The sequence below is a fragment of the Citrus sinensis genome, chromosome 3 (genome assembly GCF_022201045.2).
Source record: "Citrus sinensis cultivar Valencia sweet orange chromosome 3, DVS_A1.0, whole genome shotgun sequence".
Lineage (NCBI taxonomy): Eukaryota > Viridiplantae > Streptophyta > Magnoliopsida > Sapindales > Rutaceae > Citrus > Citrus sinensis.
In genome coordinates this window covers 36,192,537-36,216,477 of record NC_068558.1, presented here as the reverse complement: position 1 = coordinate 36,216,477, position 23,941 = coordinate 36,192,537, and the positions used below count along the sequence as shown (strand labels likewise).

Below are 23,941 nucleotides of genomic sequence, written 5' to 3'. Positions count from 1 at the left end.
AGATTAGAAATGAGATCCACCTTGGCTTTGTCAACCTCAATACCTTTGCTCGAAATGATGTGACCGAGAACAATACCTTGTTTTACCATAAAATGACATTTCTCCCAATTTAAGATCAAGTTCTTCTCGATACATCTCTGTAGAACTAGTGTTAGATGATGTAAACATTGATCAAACGAGTCACCAAAGACAGAAAAGTCATCCATAAAGACTTCAAGGAATCGTTCAACCATATCAGAAAAAATGCTCAACATGCATCGTTGAAATGTAGCAGGTGCATTACATAATCCAAATGGCATTCTCCTATATGCAAATGTGCCAAAAGGGCAAGTGAAAGTAGTTTTCTCTTGATCTTTTGGTGCTATGGGAATCTGATTATATCCTGAGTAGCCATCTAGAAAGCAATAAAATTCATGGCCTGCTAATCTATCAAGCATTTGATCAATAAATGGTAAAGGAAAATAGTCTTTACGTGTGACAGAATTCAACTTTCTATAATCAATGCATACACGCCATCCTGTAGTTACTCTAGTGGGTATCAATTCATTATCAGCATTGGTAACTACTGTGACTCCTGACTTTTTGGGGACAACTTGTACAGGACTAACCCATGAACTATCAGAAATGGGGTAAATGATACCAGCATGTAATAGCTTAAGGACTTCTGTTCTAACAACTTCTTTCATATTAGGATTTAACCGACGTTGCATTTCCCTAGTAGATTTAGCATTTTCATCAAGGTGAATGTAATGCATGCAGTCTACTGGGTTTATACCTTTGATATCTGCTATGGTCCATCCTAATGCCCCTTTATGCTCTTTTAAAACATCCAACAACTTACCTTTTTGTTCGTCATTTAGGGATGATGAAATGATTACCGGCAGAGTACTTTCTTCTCCCAAAAATGCATATTCCAATGTGTTGGGCAATGGTTTGAGCTCGAGTTTCGGTGGTGATTCTGATGATGGGATGAGTTTCTTCTCTGATAGTGCTAGTTGTTCAACTCTTGACTTCCATTTATTAGTGTCCATGGATGGTGCTGAGTCAAGTAGGGCGTTGACCTCATCGACCGATCTGTCAATATCAAAATCAAAACCAAAGTGAGTTAAACATGTTTGTAAAAGATCATCACTAAGGTTTGAAACAAAAGTATCATCAACTAATGCTTCAATTAAATCCACATCAACAATTCCATCATCTGCATTGTGAGGTTGTTTGGCAATGTTGAAGATGTTCAGCTCCATAGTCATGTTGCCGAAGGACAACTGCATATTTTCGGTCCTGCATTGAATGTGAGCATCCGCAGTTGCCAAGAAAGGTCGGCCTAGAATAATGGGGATGTGCTTCCTTGAATCTTGTATTGGTTGAGTGTCAATTACAATGAAATCAACAGGAAAATAGAACTTGTCTACCTGGATAAGCACGTCCTCCACAATACCACGAGGTATTTTCGTGGACCGATCTGCAAGCTGTAACACCACTGGAGTTGGGTGTAATTCTCCCAGTCCAAGTTTCACGAATACAGAGTAAGGCAACAAATTTACACTAGCTCCTAAATCCAACAAAGCATTCTCAATTGTGTGGTTCCCTATACTACATGAGATAGTGGGGGAGCCTGAATCTTTGCATTTTAAAGGAATTTTATGTTGGAGTATAGAACTAACGTTTTCTGTTAAAAATGCCTTCTTTTGAACATGCATATTTCTCTTTTTAGTACAAAGGTCTTTAAGAAACTTGGCATAAGATGGAACTTGTTTAATAGCATCAAGCAAAGGGATGTTAACACTTACCTGTTTGAAGATTTCAAGAATCTCACCTGTGGATTTTCCCTTCTTGCCTTTCGCTAACCTCTGAGGAAATGGAGCTTTCGGAACGTATTCTCGTGGGTTGGTTTCTTCTTTCTCCTCCGGTGATGATTCCTCAACATTCACAGGTACAATTTGATTTTCTTTTGTCACCGGCATCTCCACTTTGTTGTCGACTTCCTTTCCTTTTCGCAAGGTCATGACGGCTTTGACTTCTCCTTGTTGCTTTGGTGAACTGGTACTTGCTTCATGCACTCCTTTAGGGTTAGGCACTGGTTGACTTGGAAACTTACCTTTCTCAACGGTCATTGCCAAGGTCTGAACTGAAGAAGCAAGTTGTCCCACCATCTTCTCGAGGCTTGAAACTGATTGGGCTTGTGAGTTGAAGCCCGCTCTCAACTCATTTCGTAGTCCATCAATGGTGCGGTTCTGTTGCTCAATCGTGGAGTGAGTAACATTCCTGAAATTCTGGAATGCATCCTCCCATGGTCTAGGTTGAGAGTGGTTCTGGTTCTGATTGTATGGTCTAAATGGTGGCTGAGAGGCTTGAGGATTTTGTGGAATTGGTGGAGCTGGAGCTGCTGGTCCGTTCTGTTGGAATCCTTGAGACCATGAAAAATTGGGGTGGTTTCTCCATCCAGGATTATATGTGTTGGAGTATGGGTTGTAATTCGATGGTTTTCTCATTACACCTATGGCATTGGCTTGATCTGAGTATGAGTCATGGTCATGTGGTTCTGTTGATTTAGCAGTCGATAACGATGCTATTTGTCGAGCAAGACCTTCAACGATCTCCTTGACTTCTTTGATTCCTGAAGTTGATTCGCCAATGTGAACCTCATTTACTCCCTTAATTCTTCTAGTATTCCTGAGTGATCGACTCCGTTGTTGGGAATTATCCGCTTGTCACTGGAAGAATTCCCAAATCTCTGATGCACTTTTTGACATTAGCTCTCCTCCACTTGTTGCCATTAGCCATTCTTGCACATTCGGTAATAATCCCTCCAAAAAGTATTGGCATTGGTGCCATTTCTCATACCCATGATGTGGACACTTCAAGAGTAGCCCATTGAATCGCTCCCATGTTTCGAAAAACTGCTCGTCCTCTCTCTGGGTAAACTCTGAGATTTCCCTGCGAATAGCATTGGTTTTATGCACTGGGAAATATTTATTCAAAAATTTCGTTACCATTTGTTCCCATGATGAAATGCTATTGGCAGGCAATGTATTAAGCCATGAACGAGCTCTATCCTTTAAAGAAAATGGGAATAATCTGAGTTTAACATCATCGTCTGAAAAATTTTCATATTTAAAAGTTTGACAAATGGCATGAAAATCATTCAGATGATTATATGGATCCTCATTTTCTAAGCCATAAAATGTGGGGAGACAATTTAGCACACTAGGTTTTAATTCAAAACTCCTAGCAGCTACATTTGGGTATCTTATGCATGATGTGCTCAAATTAGCTAAGGGACTAAAATAGTCCTTAAATGGCCTCTCCTGTGGTGCTTGTAAATCCATTTTATTTTTAATTTGTTTGTGTGTGCGAAGTGTTTTTTCTAATTCAAGGTCTATAGGTTCAAGATTAGGTAATAATGACCTACGACCATGCATGCAAAACAAATAAAATAAAAATAAGGATGAGAACAAAACAAATAAAAATAAAGAAGAGGGAGAAATTACGATACTAACCTTATTGCGCTATTAAAACCTTTCTATAAAAATACACAAAAATAAATACGTGAAATAAATTAACTAAAAATTAAATTAATAAAATAAACAAAAAAAATTACAAAGAAAAATAAATTGAAAATTAAATTACAGAATTTTAAAGAAGAGAAAAAATAAAAGAAATACTAACCTTTAAATGTAGATTCACTCTTTTTTTTTCTTTTTTTTTATAATAAAAAAAAATACAAGAAAACAAAAAAAAGAAATTATTCACAAAAATTAATTCTATGAATTAAAATTACTTACCTCCCCGGCAACGGCGCCAAAAACTTGTTGTGCAAATTTTAATGTACTCGCAAGCGCACGAATCTATTGTAATATAGATCTATGGTGACGAGTGTCGATCCCACGAGGAGGTGGATTTTAATTGTGTATAGAATTAATTTTGTAAATGGGTTGTTGGATTTATGGTGGAAATGATTTGGTATATGCTAAAACTTAAATCAAAATGGCGAGAATAAATTCTAAAATTGGAATTGCAATGGCGAGAATAAATTGAAGATAATTCTATTGAAATGACGTACTTGGGTATCTGGATCCGTATCAACATGCATCATGGGCTAAATAATCCGTATTAATGCCAATTAAATCATGAGGGGGGAATCCACACCTCATGAACCACGCTCTAATCAATATGGTGCTAAGGGCTTATCGTGCCAAATAATAATAACCTTATACTAGAGAGCCGGTGTAACCAAGGCGGTATCTAGACAAGATTATTATTATTTGTCGACGAGAAGTCAAAACATCCACAAAAACTAGAGGGGAAGAGAAAATAAATTTACCAAATTAAGCCCATGACACATGTTGAGACTTCACCTTCAACCCAAGCTTGAAAGAAAATTAGCCACTCATAATTGAACTAGGGGCAAAATGAGAATTTATTAAAATACAAAGAAAATACAAGATGGAGAGGGAATTACAGAAAATGGATCCCAAAAATGGATTCAGAGATATCAAATTAGGGGGGAGAGGCCCCCTTTTTATAGATACATGGAGTAAATCATGGCCATCGGATTCAAAACAGTTTGGACGCTCAGGATTGCGCCACGTCATCAGTCAACAGTCCACGGTTTGACCACGCGGATGAACAGTAACACGGTTTGACCCGACTTTGAACAGTAACGCGGTTTGACCCGGATGAACAGTAACGCGGTTTGGTTGAAAATAATCCTGTGTGATGCATGCACCGTACGCGAGATTTTTCGTCCACTGATATGATGTGAACAGTGCCATTTTTCCTTTTATGCTCCTCCTAAGGTTTTCGACCGTCCTGAGTTTAAAAGTGATGTCCGTTTTGCCATCTGATTTCTCGTTTATTGTGAAATGACTATGATGCCCCTAAAATACATAAAATACTTAATTAAAATAAAACACATGTAATTAAATCACAAGAAGGTTAAATACATAAAAGTAAGGGTTGTTAGTAAGACTTGAAATGTAAAATGACGGTTTTCTCCTTTATAAATATACATTTTCTAACACTCAACAGGTTTCATCTGAAGAACTGCCTGACGAATTTCCTCATTGTCGACTGGGCTAGTGAGAACTGACAATCTAGTGGGATCAATTTGGGGAAAACATCCTTGCACAGAATAAGGCCGATAAAAAGCTTGATCAGATTCGTACAAAGTGGAGAAAAAAGACACAGCATGTGACTTAATGTCATGGGTGTCATAGAGCCAAGTATCTCTATCATCCTTAATAGCATTGATACGGTTTCGAGCCCTCCGTGTAATAGTTTTCTGATGGAAAAAAGAGGTGTTCCGATCCCCATAACTGATCCAATCTCTGCGGGATTTTTGATACCACAATAATTCCTCTTGAGATAGAAGTTCTTCTAACTTTTGTTTTAAATTTGCCTCAAGGCGATACAAGCTGCGGAGGGGTTTACTTTCTAAGGCCTTCTGAATCCCGCCAATCCGAGCTAACAACTGCTTTTTCCGTTTAAAAATGTTGCCAAAAATTTCTCTATTCCAATTAACCACCTTGCTAGTAAAAGTAGAAGCTGCTTGCGAGTAAGGGATATTTTTCTGCCAACTCTCCTGTATAAAGTCCCCAAAACGGTTATCTGTTATCCAAGCAGCTAGAAAACGAAAGGGCTTAACATTCCTCGGACGGAAAATCTGGCGCTCAAAACGGACCAAAATCGGCCTGTGATCAGATTCAACTTGTGGTAAATGAGTAACTGAATAGTTATCAAATTTTAGAATCCACTCTTGGTTACTCATAGCACGGTCTAAACGCTTCGAAAGATTCCCGCGAGTCCATGTGTATCTAGGGCCACTGAACTGCAAGTCAACAATGTGGTTAGCATGAAACCAAGAGTTAAAGTGAGGACAAATACCCGTGCTCAAAGCCGAACCTCCACGTTTTTCTGTAGCATATAGAATTGAATTAAAATCACCCCCATAATCCAAGGATCATGCATCGACTCCGCAATGTTATTCAAATGATACCAAAGAGCACGGCGACCAGCGGAATTTGGGCTCGTATAGACTGCAGTGACCCAAGATTGGATGACATTTTGAACACTGATTTTTAAGTGAATAAACTGAGTATGGTTGAAAACAATCTCGACATCAAAAACATTCCTCCACAATATCCAAATACCCCCGGAAAAACCAGTAGCCTCCACACGATGAGAGCGGTCAAAACCACTTTTTTTTATGAATTCATCTGCTTTACTACCGCTGATTCTTGGCTCTAGGATCACAATAATTGTTGGGTTGTAACTTTTAACTAATGTGGCAAAAACTCGTCGAAAAGATGGGGACCCCGCCCCTTGTACATTCCAGAATAATATTGAAACCGTCATTAAGAGCAAAAAATGGAGAGGGTGAGCGTGAGAGGCTTACGCACAAAATTCCAGATTTGCTTCACCATGCATTTTCGGGGTTTTATTGACAAAAGAATTTCCATCATCAGACATATTGTCATCCGCTTTGTTACCGAATGTAAACTGAAGGTCACCAGCATAATCCTCCATTAATCTTATGTCCCCTTCATCCTTGCCTTCGGCATGTTCATTTAGTTGCGGTATGTGAGGCTGCTGTTTAGATTTGGCTGAAGCTAGGTTACGTGAGGAAACTAGTGGGTTTTCCTCGGTCTCACGGGTTTTGTTGGAAAAGGTTATTGCGGTGTGTTTTTGAGGATCGAGGGTTGTTAAATTTAAAGTAGAGGTTGGTTCTCGGGGGAAGTTAGGTAAAGTGCTTGAAGGTTTCGGGATGGGGACATATTCCATGAGGTTTAGGATTCTTGTATTATTGGGACGAAGACTTGCATGCATGGAAGTGGAAGCTGTGATAGTCTGCTGTTTCAGTACTGGGTGGTTTGATTTGGCCACTTGCTTTCCTTTGGAGAGTTGGTTTTGAGGTTTTAAAATGCTAGGAGTTTTCAGATGCAGGTTTTTCCGAGTGTGGAAGTGATCCGTAATGGATTTAGGTTGTCTCTGTGATGGTTCAAGGTTGGGGATTGTTACAGCAGCCTCCACCGAGTTATTTGTATCCACATCCTCAGATAAGACATCAAACCGAGATGTAACAGGAATATTATTTCGCTGGTTCCTCTCTGTAGCAGCAATGTTCTCCTTTTCCACTACAAACTTAGGCTTCCCTCTCCTTAACACCATCATCCATGGTCCAAATTTCTCGCTATTTTTGGTATTCATATCAACACCATCATCCTTTTCACCTGTCATATTAGCTGGTAAAATATGCTTAGAAGTATCAGTATTGGCCTCATTCATTTTTTTCTTACTCGGACACCCAAAACTATTATATCCATACTTTCCACATTGATAACATATGACTGGCAGTCCTTCGTATTCAACCCTCTGTATCTTCCCGTCTAGATTAAACTGAGACAGTAAAGGCTGAGACAGAGAGATGCGGACTGCCATCCTTGCAAACTTTCCCCTCTCCCGTAGTTCTGTATGGTAATCAATCTTGATAACTGTCCCTACAAGCTGACTAATCTTCCGCAAAATTCTCTTATCATATAAGTGAAAGGCCATGTCGGGTAACCGAATCCAAACAATGGCCGAGTCCAGATCAGTAATGGTGCTGTCAAAATGAGGCGTCCACGGCTGTACTATTAAGTAGTGCCCAAAGATAACCCATGGCCCCTCGGTTAATGCATAAACAACATCCTCCAATGACTTTAGTCGAATTAGGAAGTAGTTATTTTCAAGGTCAATCACTGAGAAGTCATGAATCTGGTGCCACATAACCTTCAGCCGATTACACAAGGCTTTATACCCAATGTTTCTCCCTAGCAGCTTCACCACAACAGAGTTCTGCCAAGGTTTAATCAATTTATCCTGGATTCGTTTAGAGAATTTGATAACGGGCATGCTACCACATCACCTACGGTTACATCGCCAGGTTCAAAGTCCCATTCTTCTTCCATCTCAATATCATCAAAGTGGCCGTATTGGTCTGGGTGCACAAGCGCATCCTTGAAGGAGAGGGGGGCTGGATTATCTGCGTCCGCTCCATGGGCACGAAACCTAGCTTTTTTGGTGGAACGATCTTTAGCTAACAGCGGTGAGACCGTCTTCAGTAAACTAGGGTTTTCGTAGGGTAAAAGGGTTTCAGAGCTCTCCGACATTCTCTACTCGGTATTAGACTTTTCAATCTTTAACAACACTTAAAAATAATACTTTAAGAGAAAATATAATACAACAATCATCAGTATTTTAATAAAATCATATCGTGGCGCCTCTCTCTTTCAAAGTTCGTCGTCCAATAATCGCCTCTGCACTTCACGTTCTCGCATATGCTCAAGTTCTTTATGCAATAATTGAAATTTAACGGACAAACACTCGATCTCTAAGCCTAACTTCCTAATTTCATCCGCTAACAAGTGTATTTTCTCTTCGGTAGGTTTACGATCTTCTGCCCATTGAAAGTTCTTACATGCTCTACAAATCCAAAATTTCCGATTTGGATTTTTTGTTGTGCGTGACGTTAACAACTCCATATGATTACCGCATCCATTACACATTTGCAATGAGCTTCGATTCTCACTTAGCTCGAATGACATTGTTTGTGGTTAATAGTCCCTTGGGAATAAACTGCCCAAAAACGGAAACAATTACAGTTAATAATGCCAAAGAAATTACCAAAATCAAATTTTAATTGCAATTACAGTTAGTTAGACTTAAAAGAAAAGAAAACTGGAACATATGAACAGCATGATTACTGCCTGAACCACCCAGCAACATGCCAGAAAATACCACCCAGAACCCAAGCCACATGCCAGCAGCTAATACCAAAATGCCAGAAACCCAACAGCTAATCTCCAAACTAGAAGCAATATGCTAGAAAATACCACCCATAACCCAAGCCACATGCCAGCAGCTAATACCCAAATGCCAGAAACAAACTAGAAGCAGCATGCCAGAAAATACCACCCACAACCCAAGCCACATGCCAGCAGCTAATACCAAAATGCCAGAAACCCAGCAGCTAATATCCAAACTAGAAGCAACATGCCAGAAAATACCACCCAGCAACCACCCAGCAGCTATGAAAACTAGAAGCAACATGCCAGAAAGGCTATCAAAGAACCCAAGCCAAAATGCAAACAATCTATACACACACAACTGGAGATAAAATACAACCCTCCATCGATTTGTTCCATCACAAACCCTTCTTGTGCTTAACAATTAACCACTGTAATTAGAAAAATTCCCACTAAGACCAAATTATTCCATTGAGCGTACACTTTAGCAACAATAATAATTCAAAGAGATTAACTCATAGTTTTATAATTGTTGTTACAAAAATTAAGTCAGAGGATAAAAAAATGCAAGAGTCATGAATCCTAGATCAGGGTCATGAAAATCAAATAAGAGACCCTGATGCCATGATTGTGGGTCGGATGCCTAACTAACTAGAACTCAACAAAGCTCCAAATGAGGAAGATTCTAAAAGTGTGATCTTCAAAAATTAAATTAAATTAAATTAAATTAAAGAGGAACAAAATTTAGCACTTGCAGAGCAATGAAATTAAATCAAAGAGGAACAAAATTTAGCACTTGCTGAGCAATGAAATTAAATTCAACAGGGCAGCCTAACCTAGATCAACCAAATCGTCCCCATTTTGCCATAACCTAAAGAGGAAAAAACGAAGCATTACCTCGGGCTGTGAACTTTGCCGCTTCGTGAGTTCAATTTCCCGAACAAGCTTCGACTACCAGCGTTGACGATGATCGTGGCTGTGAGTCGGTCGTCGTGGATCCCGAATGCTTGGACCTCAGGAGAGGAAGGAAAGTAAAGAAACGAAGAAACGAAGAAATGAAGAGATTTACGGTCAAACGGAACAAGACCAAGTTGGGATCTCTGTTGCTCTGGTGCTTTCACAGGTGAAACGAAGAAACAAAAACGAAGAGGAAGATAGATTTTATTCTTCTCAAAATATCATCAGAAACGTCGTCGTTTTAGAGTATTCCAAAAGAAAAAAATAATAATCAAAACGATGCCGTTTACATTATTTTCGGGGTTTGACCCGGGGCAAACATCATTTTCCATAAATAGTCTAACCATCCTTTTAATCAAAACCAAAAAAAAAAAAAAAATAGCTTTTATGAAATCAAGAAAGTGAGATAGAAAAAGGAAAAGATATCTAAAGCTTCAATTTTATTATAGTATGATGGGTATTTAGAGTAATTTTTAAAATGAAAATAACTCTTAGTATTAATTTGTGAGAAAGGATTATCCCACATCCATTGGATGGCATCATTTTATATATGTGGTTACATCTTAAACCGATGTGAATTTCAGTAGATATTTAGTTACATTTTTTATTTGAAAACCCATTGATAATTAGTAGATAATTTATTTTAAATCGAGGATAATTTCTAAATTACCCTTTATTATTTCTAAACAAATCACATTCACGTTCACTCACACCAAAGCAAACGAGAAAAAGTCTTCGTCGTCACTTGTCTATCAACGACTATCTCCTCCCCCCTCCCCAAAAAAAAACTCTCTCTCTCTCTGTGTCTCTCCCTCTCTCTCTGAAATTATTCTTCTGCCCCACATGTTTAATCTCTCCATTAAAGTTGAGTATTCAAAGAACACGTCCAAATCTGCAAGCTTGATGAGACTGCGGGGTTTGGTGGTAGCTGCTGCACCGCCATATTATAAATGTAAAATTAGCGGGTTACAGCTAGAGCTGTCTTGGCTCTTCAAAACACCAGAAAAAGGAAAATAGCAAATTTTAGAGCTAAAAAGTTTGGCATGCCTTTTTTCAAACAGAAAATGCCTGCTGTCGACAAGGAGAAAAGAAAAATTTTAGAATTGCATAATTAACATATAGAAACAAATTAAAAACATGAAATCGATAAATTAAGCAGTTTTGTAACACATGTAGTTGCTGTTATTAGAGCATCTCCAACCTGACAGTTGCCAATTCTTTTGTAGGGTTTAAATAAAAATAGAAAGGCGTCATGAATGAAGTTGTTTCTGTCACTTTTTTGGCGGTAATTCTGTTAAAATTTATTATTTAACTGATCGCTAATTAACATGAGGCACGAGTGGTGTGAAGATAAGACCCTACCAAATTTGTCGTTACACTTTTCATTATTATTGTCTTGACTAGGAAGAGTAACCGAGCTAATTGAACAAAATAAGGTCTTAGATTCGCTCATTGACTTTCACAATCTCTTTGAAATAATCTAATCTCAAACATCTCCAGATTGCAGTCCCTTTTTTTCACCCAAAAAAAAAAAAAAAAGGCTTTCTCAATGGCCTCATCTTCATCATTGTCTTCATCTCCTTCTTCTTCTTTTTGTGTTCATCCTCATTGGATATTAATATACATGAAGCATCTTGTTTTTGTTACGAAAGTAATTGCATAAATTTTTATTTTGTTTTTGATTTCATCTTTATAACCATCATCATCTGAAGCTTTAGGATTGCCATCGTTGACTTTTACTTAATTAGTCCTTGGCTCCTTCATAAGATTTAAGCTTGATTTAAGCTTAAATATTTTACTTAATTATTTTCTTTATTAATCATCGCATCAGATTTAAACATCTCTACAGAATGAGCAAGTTGACTTTTAAAAACAAAGCATCGTTTATCGCTTCATCTTCTCCTCCTCCTCCTTTACGGAAATTAATAAAAAGAATTTTCTTTTTGTTGCAAAATTAATTAAGTGTTTTTTTTTGTTGGTTAATATATGGCTTCATCTTCGTCGTCATCTTCTTGTTGTTGTCGTCTTCGTGATCAATGGAAATATGAACACGACGTCTTCGTCACATTTAGTGGAGAGGATATTCGAGAAAATTTTGGAAGCCATTTGTTTGCTGCTCTTTTTCGAGAGAAAATAAAAAGCTTCAGGGACGAACAACTTAGGAGAGGAGACGAGATCATGCCGGCGCTTATGCAAGCAATCGAAGAATCAAAGATATCACTTGTTATTTTCTCAAAACGCTACGCTTTTTCCAGAGGCTGTTTGGAAGAACTTGTCAAGATTATCGAATGCAAGAAACTGTACCAAACTGTCATACCTGTATTCTACCAGGTACCTCCGAGAGATGTCCGGAAGCAGCTCGGAAGCTTTGGAGACGCTTTTCTTCAGCATGAAAAGAACCATAAGCTTTTGCCAAGATTGGAGATATGGAGGGATGCATTGAAACAAGCTTCCGATCTTGCTGGATGGGATTCAAATGAAACCAGGTAATAAATAATTAGTCTTTTAATTAACTCTTTCAGCATGTATGCAGTGTAGTATATAGAGTCCATCTCTACTGTGAATATCCACAAATTTTTAAGAAGCATATTTGGGAAAAGCTTTACTACGCCTGAGAGTAATTAATTAAGCTGTTGGTTGTCTTCACATCTCTGTAGGCCTGAATCTAAACTGACAGATGGGATTGTCAATGATGTTGCGGAGAAATTAAAATCTAAAGCAGAGTTAATGGTGAAGGAACTCGTCGTCCTTTTCAATATGGCGCGAGAGAAATTAGACTTCCACACTACTTCTTTATGGAATAACAAGGACTTCAAACAGCTACATTGCAGATTGAATGAAGTGCTTTCCTGTCTTCGGAATGCTGAGCGCTATAGATCCTATCGATATTGGTTGCTCTGTCCACTGTTTGCTGACCTCAGAAGCCTCACTCACGACGTTGATGAGCTAATGGACAACTTTAAGAATTCTGACATTACGCTAACCAAGTTCCGAAGGGAGGTCAAGAAACTTGATCAACGGTTACTTCGGTTCTTGGATTCGGTTGACAAACTTGTAGCCAGCCATTATAGACAAAGGAATGCCGATTTTGAGGTGAGGCTGTAAATTAAAATGAATTTGTAGTTGTTGAAACCGAATTAATTCAGATATTCATGTATTTTGCCATTGGATCACCCAATTCAAGCATGTGTCCACAAAATTATACGATGCTTAAGTTATTACGCTGCCAGCATCATAAGGTGAGTGATGCCTCCCCACTTTAAGAATCACCACCAAATCTAGACGCTAGACAATAATTTATATAGTAAACCCCCTACAAGACAATAATTTATATAGTAATCTCCCTGAGCTTGTAGGGGCGTTAAAAAATTCGATTTTTGAGCTTGACAGGCCAATATTGCGAGTTGTTGGTAGGTTCTTATATAGAAATTTGTCAGTGTTAAACCAGTTGAGCAAGTAATATGCTTTCAGTTTTTCTGTCCATCTGTTTTTAATCAATCCATTTCCTGTCTCTTTTGCAGCAACCGCGGCCACGAACAATCTCTCCTACTTACCCTTGCATTGAAGAAATTAATGATGAAACTTGTGTTGCAGACATTACCGATGGCGACATCGCTGCCAACAATCTCTCAAGCTGCAACAGTACTAGTAGATTCAACTTCAAGGCATGTTTGCTCTCTATCTATCTGGTTATTTACTAAACGTTCTTCGCTTCTATCTCTTTCCTGTATATCTGTAACTGAAGAAGTAGATGATGAGAGGCATGAGGAATCTGACAGGCAGTGCAATTATAGTATTTCACATCCATGGAACTACGGATTATTCTGATTCAGATATAGTTTAGATATATCTGAATCCTAGGTAAGTATGTTTTCTATACTCCAAGTAGTAACCAAATATTGAGTTGTGATTTTGAGCTTGATTGGCATCTATATATCACCAGGACCCTTTTTTTCACCCTCAACTCTTGATCATATCTTGCTTTGGTTACTATCTTTCTTTCTTTGGATTTAACGGCTAATATTAATCATCATGCTTTGACTTGTATATTTTACTTTGATTTGGGTCTGAACTATATCTAATATTGCTTCGTAACAGAAAGCAGTTTTTAAATTGGAAATACATGATGATATAGCCCAGCAAGCAGCTTTCAGCATAGTCTCTAAATTTAAAGGTATCTATCTTACCATGCACGATTTTAACACAATTCCTTCACCATTCATGTAAGCGGATTAGAACCAAAATGTATTACTGTCATTTTCTTTGGCTAGAGGGAAAATGAATTGAGCACTGTAACTTTCCGTCTGTTTGATTTGGTGAGCTCGTCTAAGCCCATTCTAGCTGGAGCGGGGGTGTGTGATGAGTTAAATTGGACTTTTTTTTTTTTTTTACTTTGTATTAGAAAAGGAAAACTGATGGATACACGTTCAGTTTCATTCCATTTACTCCAGGTGTTCTCATCAAACTAACTATAATTTTATCATCTGGTTACAACAATAGCAATTTCAGTCACTTTCCTGGTTTAAACTGTACAGGGATTACTGATTTATCAGTTGACCCGAAGGACAGGACAATAATGACTGTTATTGGAGACAATTTTGATGCAATATCTGCAGGGATGAAACTGAAAAGGCTATGTGACACACGTTTAGTATCTCTTGAATCAATTAAAGAGCATGAGGGAGAACATCATAAAGCAGAGGCCGATAAGGCAAATAAGAGGAAGAAGGATAAATTGCCATTTACAATCCTCAGCCGAATGTGCATTTCGGATAAATAGATGTATATTTTTTAGATTAATTATGTAGAGGATACAAGTAGAGGGCGTTAAGAATCTGTTTTCTGTTCAGTTATAGGGGTGCAAGTGAAGGAAATACAAGATTGTTATCACAGTTCATATCATGATATCAACATTAGATTCAAATTTGAGCAGTAATTACATGGTAGGAGATTAACCGTTGCCAATTTATTTACTTAGAGGTTGAGATACAACAGCTGTTAGGGACTGTGACACGACTCGATCGACCCTTCTAACGGATCCAAGGTGAATTGTGCCATAGTCTCTGTATTAGTTGTTTCGTGCTTATATCTAAAGCTCATAATATGACTTAATTAATGAATATAACTAGCCCCAGGCCTTCATTATAAACATATGAAGAGGCTTCGAACCTCATATAACAAGTCATATAGCAATGCTTATCGTGGCCCAACCTACAATGATTAGAAACTGAACTACATGAAATCCTGCGAAAACTTTGGAGAAATATGGTAAATAAGAAAATAACGAGCTTGCAGTTCAGTGTGTAGATATAATTATATATATATATATAAAGTAATGTACTAATACTTATACATAATCTTATGACATAACTCTACAGTAAACATAGTATATAAGCAAACATGAAATCATTCGTATGTACATGATAAAACTACAACTATACTAAAGAGTACCCATGAAAAATAATTGTCATACTTGTCGGGATTATCATTGCGTGAGCAGAGCAAGGGAAAAAAACCTTTCAATACCTGACAGAAATTAACTATGTCGGAAGTGCAGAATAATTTAACTCTCAATATACACGTGCATGCCGCTTAACAAGAAGGGAACACAAATGGTGACTAACAATCACCTCTCATTACTTGATCAATCACATAATGTGCATACATATAATCATAATATGATATTAAATCGTATTATCAAATATAAATGCTTCATGGAATACATAATAATATTAATAATAATTCACTCAAAGACCACGTCTCATTAGCGGGTTCATTGGGTGCTGAACTTCTCCTAAAAGATAAGGTTATAAAATAAGCTGTCAGAACAGATGTAAAAACTAATACGTATCATGAAAATTGTAATCTCCCTGAGCTTGTAGGGGCGTTAAAAAATTCGATTTTTGAGCTTGACAGGCCAATATTGCGAGTTGTTGGTAGGTTCTTATATAGAAATTTGTCAGTGTTAAACCAGTTGAGCAAGTAATATGCTTTCAGTTTTTCTGTCCATCTGTTTTTAATCAATCCATTTCCTGTCTCTTTTGCAGCAACCGCGGCCACGAACAATCTCTCCTACTTACCCTTGCATTGAAGAAATTAATGATGAAACTTGTGTTGCAGACATTACCGATGGCGACATCGCTGCCAACAATCTCTCAAGCTGCAACAGTACTAGTAGATTCAACTTCAAGGCATGTTTGCTCTCTATCTATCTGGTTATTTACTAAACGTTCTTCGCTTCTATCTCTTTCCTGTATATCTGTAACTGAAGAAGTAGATGATGAGAGGCATGAGGAATCTGACAGGCAGTGCAATTATAGTATTTCACATCCATGGAACTACGGATTATTCTGATTCAGATATAGTTTAGATATATCTGAATCCTAGGTAAGTATGTTTTCTATACTCCAAGTAGTAACCAAATATTGAGTTGTGATTTTGAGCTTGATTGGCATCTATATATCACCAGGACCCTTTTTTTCACCCTCAACTCTTGATCATATCTTGCTTTGGTTACTATCTTTCTTTCTTTGGATTTAACGGCTAATATTAATCATCATGCTTTGACTTGTATATTTTACTTTGATTTGGGTCTGAACTATATCTAATATTGCTTCGTAACAGAAAGCAGTTTTTAAATTGGAAATACATGATGATATAGCCCAGCAAGCAGCTTTCAGCATAGTCTCTAAATTTAAAGGTATCTATCTTACCATGCACGATTTTAACACAATTCCTTCACCATTCATGTAAGCGGATTAGAACCAAAATGTATTACTGTCATTTTCTTTGGCTAGAGGGAAAATGAATTGAGCACTGTAACTTTCCGTCTGTTTGATTTGGTGAGCTCGTCTAAGCCCATTCTAGCTGGAGCGGGGGTGTGTGATGAGTTAAATTGGACTTTTTTTTTTTTTTTACTTTGTATTAGAAAAGGAAAACTGATGGATACACGTTCAGTTTCATTCCATTTACTCCAGGTGTTCTCATCAAACTAACTATAATTTTATCATCTGGTTACAACAATAGCAATTTCAGTCACTTTCCTGGTTTAAACTGTACAGGGATTACTGATTTATCAGTTGACCCGAAGGACAGGACAATAATGACTGTTATTGGAGACAATTTTGATGCAATATCTGCAGGGATGAAACTGAAAAGGCTATGTGACACACGTTTAGTATCTCTTGAATCAATTAAAGAGCATGAGGGAGAACATCATAAAGCAGAGGCCGATAAGGCAAATAAGAGGAAGAAGGATAAATTGCCATTTACAATCCTCAGCCGAATGTGCATTTCGGATAAATAGATGTATATTTTTTAGATTAATTATGTAGAGGATACAAGTAGAGGGCGTTAAGAATCTGTTTTCTGTTCAGTTATAGGGGTGCAAGTGAAGGAAATACAAGATTGTTATCACAGTTCATATCATGATATCAACATTAGATTCAAATTTGAGCAGTAATTACATGGTAGGAGATTAACCGTTGCCAATTTATTTACTTAGAGGTTGAGATACAACAGCTGTTAGGGACTGTGACACGACTCGATCGACCCTTCTAACGGATCCAAGGTGAATTGTGCCATAGTCTCTGTATTAGTTGTTTCGTGCTTATATCTAAAGCTCATAATATGACTTAATTAATGAATATAACTAGCCCCAGGCCTTCATTATAAACATATGAAGAGGCTTCGAACCTCATATAACAAGTCATATAGCAATGCTTATCGTGGCCCAACCTACAATGATTAGAAACTGAACTACATGAAATCCTGCGAAAACTTTGGAGAAATATGGTAAATAAGAAAATAACGAGCTTGCAGTTCAGTGTGTAGATATAATTATATATATATATATAAAGTAATGTACTAATACTTATACATAATCTTATGACATAACTCTACAGTAAACATAGTATATAAGCAAACATGAAATCATTCGTATGTACATGATAAAACTACAACTATACTAAAGAGTACCCATGAAAAATAATTGTCATACTTGTCGGGATTATCATTGCGTGAGCAGAGCAAGGGAAAAAAACCTTTCAATACCTGACAGAAATTAACTATGTCGGAAGTGCAGAATAATTTAACTCTCAATATACACGTGCATGCCGCTTAACAAGAAGGGAACACAAATGGTGACTAACAATCACCTCTCATTACTTGATCAATCACATAATGTGCATACATATAATCATAATATGATATTAAATCGTATTATCAAATATAAATGCTTCATGGAATACATAATAATATTAATAATAATTCACTCAAAGACCACGTCTCATTAGCGGGTTCATTGGGTGCTGAACTTCTCCTAAAAGATAAGGTTATAAAATAAGCTGTCAGAACAGATGTAAAAACTAATACGTATCATGAAAATTGTAATCTCCCTGAGCTTGTAGGGGCGTTAAAAAATTCGATTTTTGAGCTTGACAGGCCAATATTGCGAGTTGTTGGTAGGTTCTTATATAGAAATTTGTCAGTGTTAAACCAGTTGAGCAAGTAATATGCTTTCAGTTTTTCTGTCCATCTGTTTTTAATCAATCCATTTCCTGTCTCTTTTGCAGCAACCGCGGCCACGAACAATCTCTCCTACTTACCCTTGCATTGAAGAAATTAATGATGAAACTTGTGTTGCAGACATTACCGATGGCGACATCGCTGCCAACAATCTCTCAAGCTGCAACAGTACTAGTAGATTCAACTTCAAGGCATGTTTGCTCTCTATCTATCTGGTTATTTACTAAACGTTCTTCGCTTCTATCTCTTTCCTGTATATCTGTAACTGAAGAAGTAGATGATGAGAGGCATGAGGAATCTGACAGGCAGTGCAATTATAGTATTTCACATCCATGGAACTACGGATTATTCTGATTCAGATATAGTTTAGATATATCTGAATCCTAGGTAAGTATGTTTTCTATACTCCAAGTAGTAACCAAATATTGAGTTGTGATTTTGAGCTTGATTGGCATCTATATATCACCAGGACCCTTTTTTTCACCCTCAACTCTTGATCATATCTTGCTTTGGTTACTATCTTTCTTTCTTTGGATTTAACGGCTAATATTAATCATCATGCTTTGACTTGTATATTTTACTTTGATTTGGGTCTGAACTATATCTAATATTGCTTCGTAACAGAAAGCAGTTTTTAAATTGGAAATACATGATGATATAGCCCAGCAAGCAGCTTTCAGCATAGTCTCTAAATTTAAAGGTATCTATCTTACCATGCACGATTTTAACACAATTCCTTCACCATTCATGTAAGCGGATTAGAACCAAAATGTATTACTGTCATTTTCTTTGGCTAGAGGGAAAATGAATTGAGCACTGTAACTTTCCGTCTGTTTGATTTGGTGAGCTCGTCTAAGCCCATTCTAGCTGGAGCGGGGGTGTGTGATGAGTTAAATTGGACTTTTTTTTTTTTTTACTTTGTATTAGAAAAGGAAAACTGATGGATACACGTTCAGTTTCATTCCATTTACTCCAGGTGTTCTCATCAAACTAACTATAATTTTATCATCTGGTTACAACAATAGCAATTTCAGTCACTTTCCTGGTTTAAACTGTACAGGGATTACTGATTTATCAGTTGACCCGAAGGACAGGACAATAATGACTGTTATTGGAGACAATTTTGATGCAATATCTGCAGGGATGAAACTGAAAAGGCTATGTGACACACGTTTAGTATCTCTTGAATCAATTAAAGAGCATGAGGGAGAACATCATAAAGCAGAGGCCGATAAGGCAAATAAGAGGAAGAAGGATAAATTGCCATTTACAATCCTCAGCCGAATGTGCATTTCGGATAAATAGATGTATATTTTTTAGATTAATTATGTAGAGGATACAAGTAGAGGGCGTTAAGAATCTGTTTTCTGTTCAGTTATAGGGGTGCAAGTGAAGGAAATACAAGATTGTTATCACAGTTCATATCATGATATCAACATTAGATTCAAATTTGAGCAGTAATTACATGGTAGGAGATTAACCGTTGCCAATTTATTTACTTAGAGGTTGAGATACAACAGCTGTTAGGGACTGTGACACGACTCGATCGACCCTTCTAACGGATCCAAGGTGAATTGTGCCATAGTCTCTGTATTAGTTGTTTCGTGCTTATATCTAAAGCTCATAATATGACTTAATTAATGAATATAACTAGCCCCAGGCCTTCATTATAAACATATGAAGAGGCTTCGAACCTCATATAACAAGTCATATAGCAATGCTTATCGTGGCCCAACCTACAATGATTAGAAACTGAACTACATGAAATCCTGCGAAAACTTTGGAGAAATATGGTAAATAAGAAAATAACGAGCTTGCAGTTCAGTGTGTAGATATAATTATATATATATATATAAAGTAATGTACTAATACTTATACATAATCTTATGACATAACTCTACAGTAAACATAGTATATAAGCAAACATGAAATCATTCGTATGTACATGATAAAACTACAACTATACTAAAGAGTACCCATGAAAAATAATTGTCATACTTGTCGGGATTATCATTGCGTGAGCAGAGCAAGGGAAAAAAACCTTTCAATACCTGACAGAAATTAACTATGTCGGAAGTGCAGAATAATTTAACTCTCAATATACACGTGCATGCCGCTTAACAAGAAGGGAACACAAATGGTGACTAACAATCACCTCTCATTACTTGATCAATCACATAATGTGCATACATATAATCATAATATGATATTAAATCGTATTATCAAATATAAATGCTTCATGGAATACATAATAATATTAATAATAATTCACTCAAAGACCACGTCTCATTAGCGGGTTCATTGGGTGCTGAACTTCTCCTAAAAGATAAGGTTATAAAATAAGCTGTCAGAACAGATGTAAAAACTAATACGTATCATGAAAATTGTAATCTCCCTGAGCTTGTAGGGGCGTTAAAAAATTCGATTTTTGAGCTTGACAGGCCAATATTGCGAGTTGTTGGTAGGTTCTTATATAGAAATTTGTCAGTGTTAAACCAGTTGAGCAAGTAATATGCTTTCAGTTTTTCTGTCCATCTGTTTTTAATCAATCCATTTCCTGTCTCTTTTGCAGCAACCGCGGCCACGAACAATCTCTCCTACTTACCCTTGCATTGAAGAAATTAATGATGAAACTTGTGTTGCAGACATTACCGATGGCGACATCGCTGCCAACAATCTCTCAAGCTGCAACAGTACTAGTAGATTCAACTTCAAGGCATGTTTGCTCTCTATCTATCTGGTTATTTACTAAACGTTCTTCGCTTCTATCTCTTTCCTGTATATCTGTAACTGAAGAAGTAGATGATGAGAGGCATGAGGAATCTGACAGGCAGTGCAATTATAGTATTTCACATCCATGGAACTACGGATTATTCTGATTCAGATATAGTTTAGATATATCTGAATCCTAGGTAAGTATGTTTTCTATACTCCAAGTAGTAACCAAATATTGAGTTGTGATTTTGAGCTTGATTGGCATCTATATATCACCAGGACCCTTTTTTTCACCCTCAACTCTTGATCATATCTTGCTTTGGTTACTATCTTTCTTTCTTTGGATTTAACGGCTAATATTAATCATCATGCTTTGACTTGTATATTTTACTTTGATTTGGGTCTGAACTATATCTAATATTGCTTCGTAACAGAAAGCAGTTTTTAAATTGGAAATACATGATGATATAGCCCAGCAAGCAGCTTTCAGCATAGTCTCTAAATTTAAAGGTATCTATCTTACCATGCACGATTTTAACACAATTCCTTCACCATTCATGTAAGCGGATTAGAACCAAAATGTATTACTGTCATTTTCTTTGGCTAGAGGGAAAATGAATTGAGCACTGTAACTTTCCGTCTGTTTGATTTGGTGAGCTCGTCTAAGCCCATTCTAGCTGGAGCGGGGGTGTGTGATGAGTTAAATTGGACTTTTTTTTTTTTTTTACTTTGTATTAGAAAAGGAAAACTGATGGATACACGTTCAGTTTCATTCCATTTACTCCAGGTGTTCTCATCAAACTAACTATAATTTTATCATCTGGTTACAACAATAGCAATTTCAGTCACTTTCCTGGTTTAAACTGTACAGGGATTACTGATTTATCAGTTGACCCGAAGGACAGGACAATAATGACTGTTATTGGAGACAATTTTGATGCAATATCTGCAGGGATGAAACTGAAAAGGCTATGTGACACACGTTTAGTATCTCTTGAATCAATTAAAGAGCATGAGGGAGAACATCATAAAGCAGAGGCCGATAAGGCAAATAAGAGGAAGAAGGATAAATTGCCATTTACAATCCTCAGCCGAATGTGCATTTCGGATAAATAGATGTATATTTTTTAGATTAATTATGTAGAGGATACAAGTAGAGGGCGTTAAGAATCTGTTTTCTGTTCAGTTATAGGGGTGCAAGTGAAGGAAATACAAGATTGTTATCACAGTTCATATCATGATATCAACATTAGATTCAAATTTGAGCAGTAATTACATGGTAGGAGATTAACCGTTGCCAATTTATTTACTTAGAGGTTGAGATACAACAGCTGTTAGGGACTGTGACACGACTCGATCGACCCTTCTAACGGATCCAAGGTGAATTGTGCCATAGTCTCTGTATTAGTTGTTTCGTGCTTATATCTAAAGCTCATAATATGACTTAATTAATGAATATAACTAGCCCCAGGCCTTCATTATAAACATATGAAGAGGCTTCGAACCTCATATAACAAGTCATATAGCAATGCTTATCGTGGCCCAACCTACAATGATTAGAAACTGAACTACATGAAATCCTGCGAAAACTTTGGAGAAATATGGTAAATAAGAAAATAACGAGCTTGCAGTTCAGTGTGTAGATATAATTATATATATATATATAAAGTAATGTACTAATACTTATACATAATCTTATGACATAACTCTACAGTAAACATAGTATATAAGCAAACATGAAATCATTCGTATGTACATGATAAAACTACAACTATACTAAAGAGTACCCATGAAAAATAATTGTCATACTTGTCGGGATTATCATTGCGTGAGCAGAGCAAGGGAAAAAAACCTTTCAATACCTGACAGAAATTAACTATGTCGGAAGTGCAGAATAATTTAACTCTCAATATACACGTGCATGCCGCTTAACAAGAAGGGAACACAAATGGTGACTAACAATCACCTCTCATTACTTGATCAATCACATAATGTGCATACATATAATCATAATATGATATTAAATCGTATTATCAAATATAAATGCTTCATGGAATACATAATAATATTAATAATAATTCACTCAAAGACCACGTCTCATTAGCGGGTTCATTGGGTGCTGAACTTCTCCTAAAAGATAAGGTTATAAAATAAGCTGTCAGAACAGATGTAAAAACTAATACGTATCATGAAAATTGTAACATAACTGTTCAAACTTTATAAATCTATTACCCACTAATTCACTGAAAATTTATCTAACTTTCCAATTTCATTTCTTCCAATGTTTCCTCTCAATTCCTCTTTTCGACTTCTTTTTCACTCTCAGCTTCTTAATTTCTCTTCTTCTTTTCCTTCCTTTCTTCTTTTGCCTTTTTTTTTTTCACTCTTGGCTTCACTCCTCTTTTATTTCTTTTCTTCCTTTCTTTTTCTTTCCCTCACTTTCTTCCTTTTCTTCTGTCTGTTTTGCTCTCGATTTCCAAATTGATGAATGAAGCAACTCTCAATATTTTTCGCTTTATATAGCCATTGAATCCGAGCAAGCATGTGAGCAAATTAGGGCAGCTAGCGGGTGCAATCAAATGAAACAGGTAGCCTGGTGCTTGTAAGCCAATAAGCTACGTTTGACCTTATTATCACAAGCACGTGTGTTACAGATTGAGTTAGAATTTTTAGATATTCAACTTAAAAGACTAACATATTGGGTTGAGAGACATATCTTATTTGCAAATCCAACTAACTCCCTCTACGAACACAAATCAATAATCCTCTCGAAGAAACCACCATCCAATTCTGATCCTTTTCATCCGACACACCTGAGCTGACATAACTTGACCTCGGCCTGAATCTCTTTAACCAGCACCCAACTACAACCGACTTATTGTTCACAACAGCATCGACATTTAAACTTGAACCAACCTTGCAATGGCACCACCCATCAAGAGGCTAATAAGTAAGAG

The 23,941-nt window shown here is 36.9% G+C and overlaps 1 protein-coding gene and 1 non-coding gene across 43 annotated transcripts; both read left to right on the top strand.

Moving 5' to 3' along the window:
• The first annotated feature begins 2,841 nt into the window (after positions 1-2,841).
• On the top strand, positions 2,842-2,945 carry LOC127901669 (small nucleolar RNA R71). Its single transcript, XR_008053913.1, has one exon. It is a non-coding gene; the product is annotated as a small nucleolar RNA R71 (small nucleolar RNA).
• An 8,220-nt stretch (positions 2,946-11,165) lies between these two features.
• LOC127901133 (TMV resistance protein N-like) lies at positions 11,166-22,246 on the top strand. Of its 42 annotated transcripts, none has more exons than XM_052437531.1 (6): positions 11,166-12,229; positions 12,401-12,836; positions 18,317-18,460; positions 18,894-18,969; positions 21,723-21,771; positions 21,856-22,002. In XM_052437531.1, exons 1-5 carry the CDS (start codon positions 11,730-11,732, stop codon positions 21,734-21,736), a joined length of 1,170 nt encoding a protein of 389 aa, XP_052293491.1. In that variant the 5' UTR covers positions 11,166-11,729; the 3' UTR covers positions 21,737-21,771; positions 21,856-22,002. The 42 variants fall into 42 exon arrangements, with proteins under 42 accessions (XP_052293491.1, XP_052293493.1, XP_052293492.1 ...); XM_052437533.1 differs by lacking the exon at positions 21,723-21,771 and adding an exon at positions 19,197-19,245; XM_052437532.1 differs by lacking the exons at positions 21,723-21,771; positions 21,856-22,002 and adding exons at positions 19,197-19,245; positions 19,330-19,476.
• Positions 22,247-23,941: the final 1,695 nt, after the last annotated feature.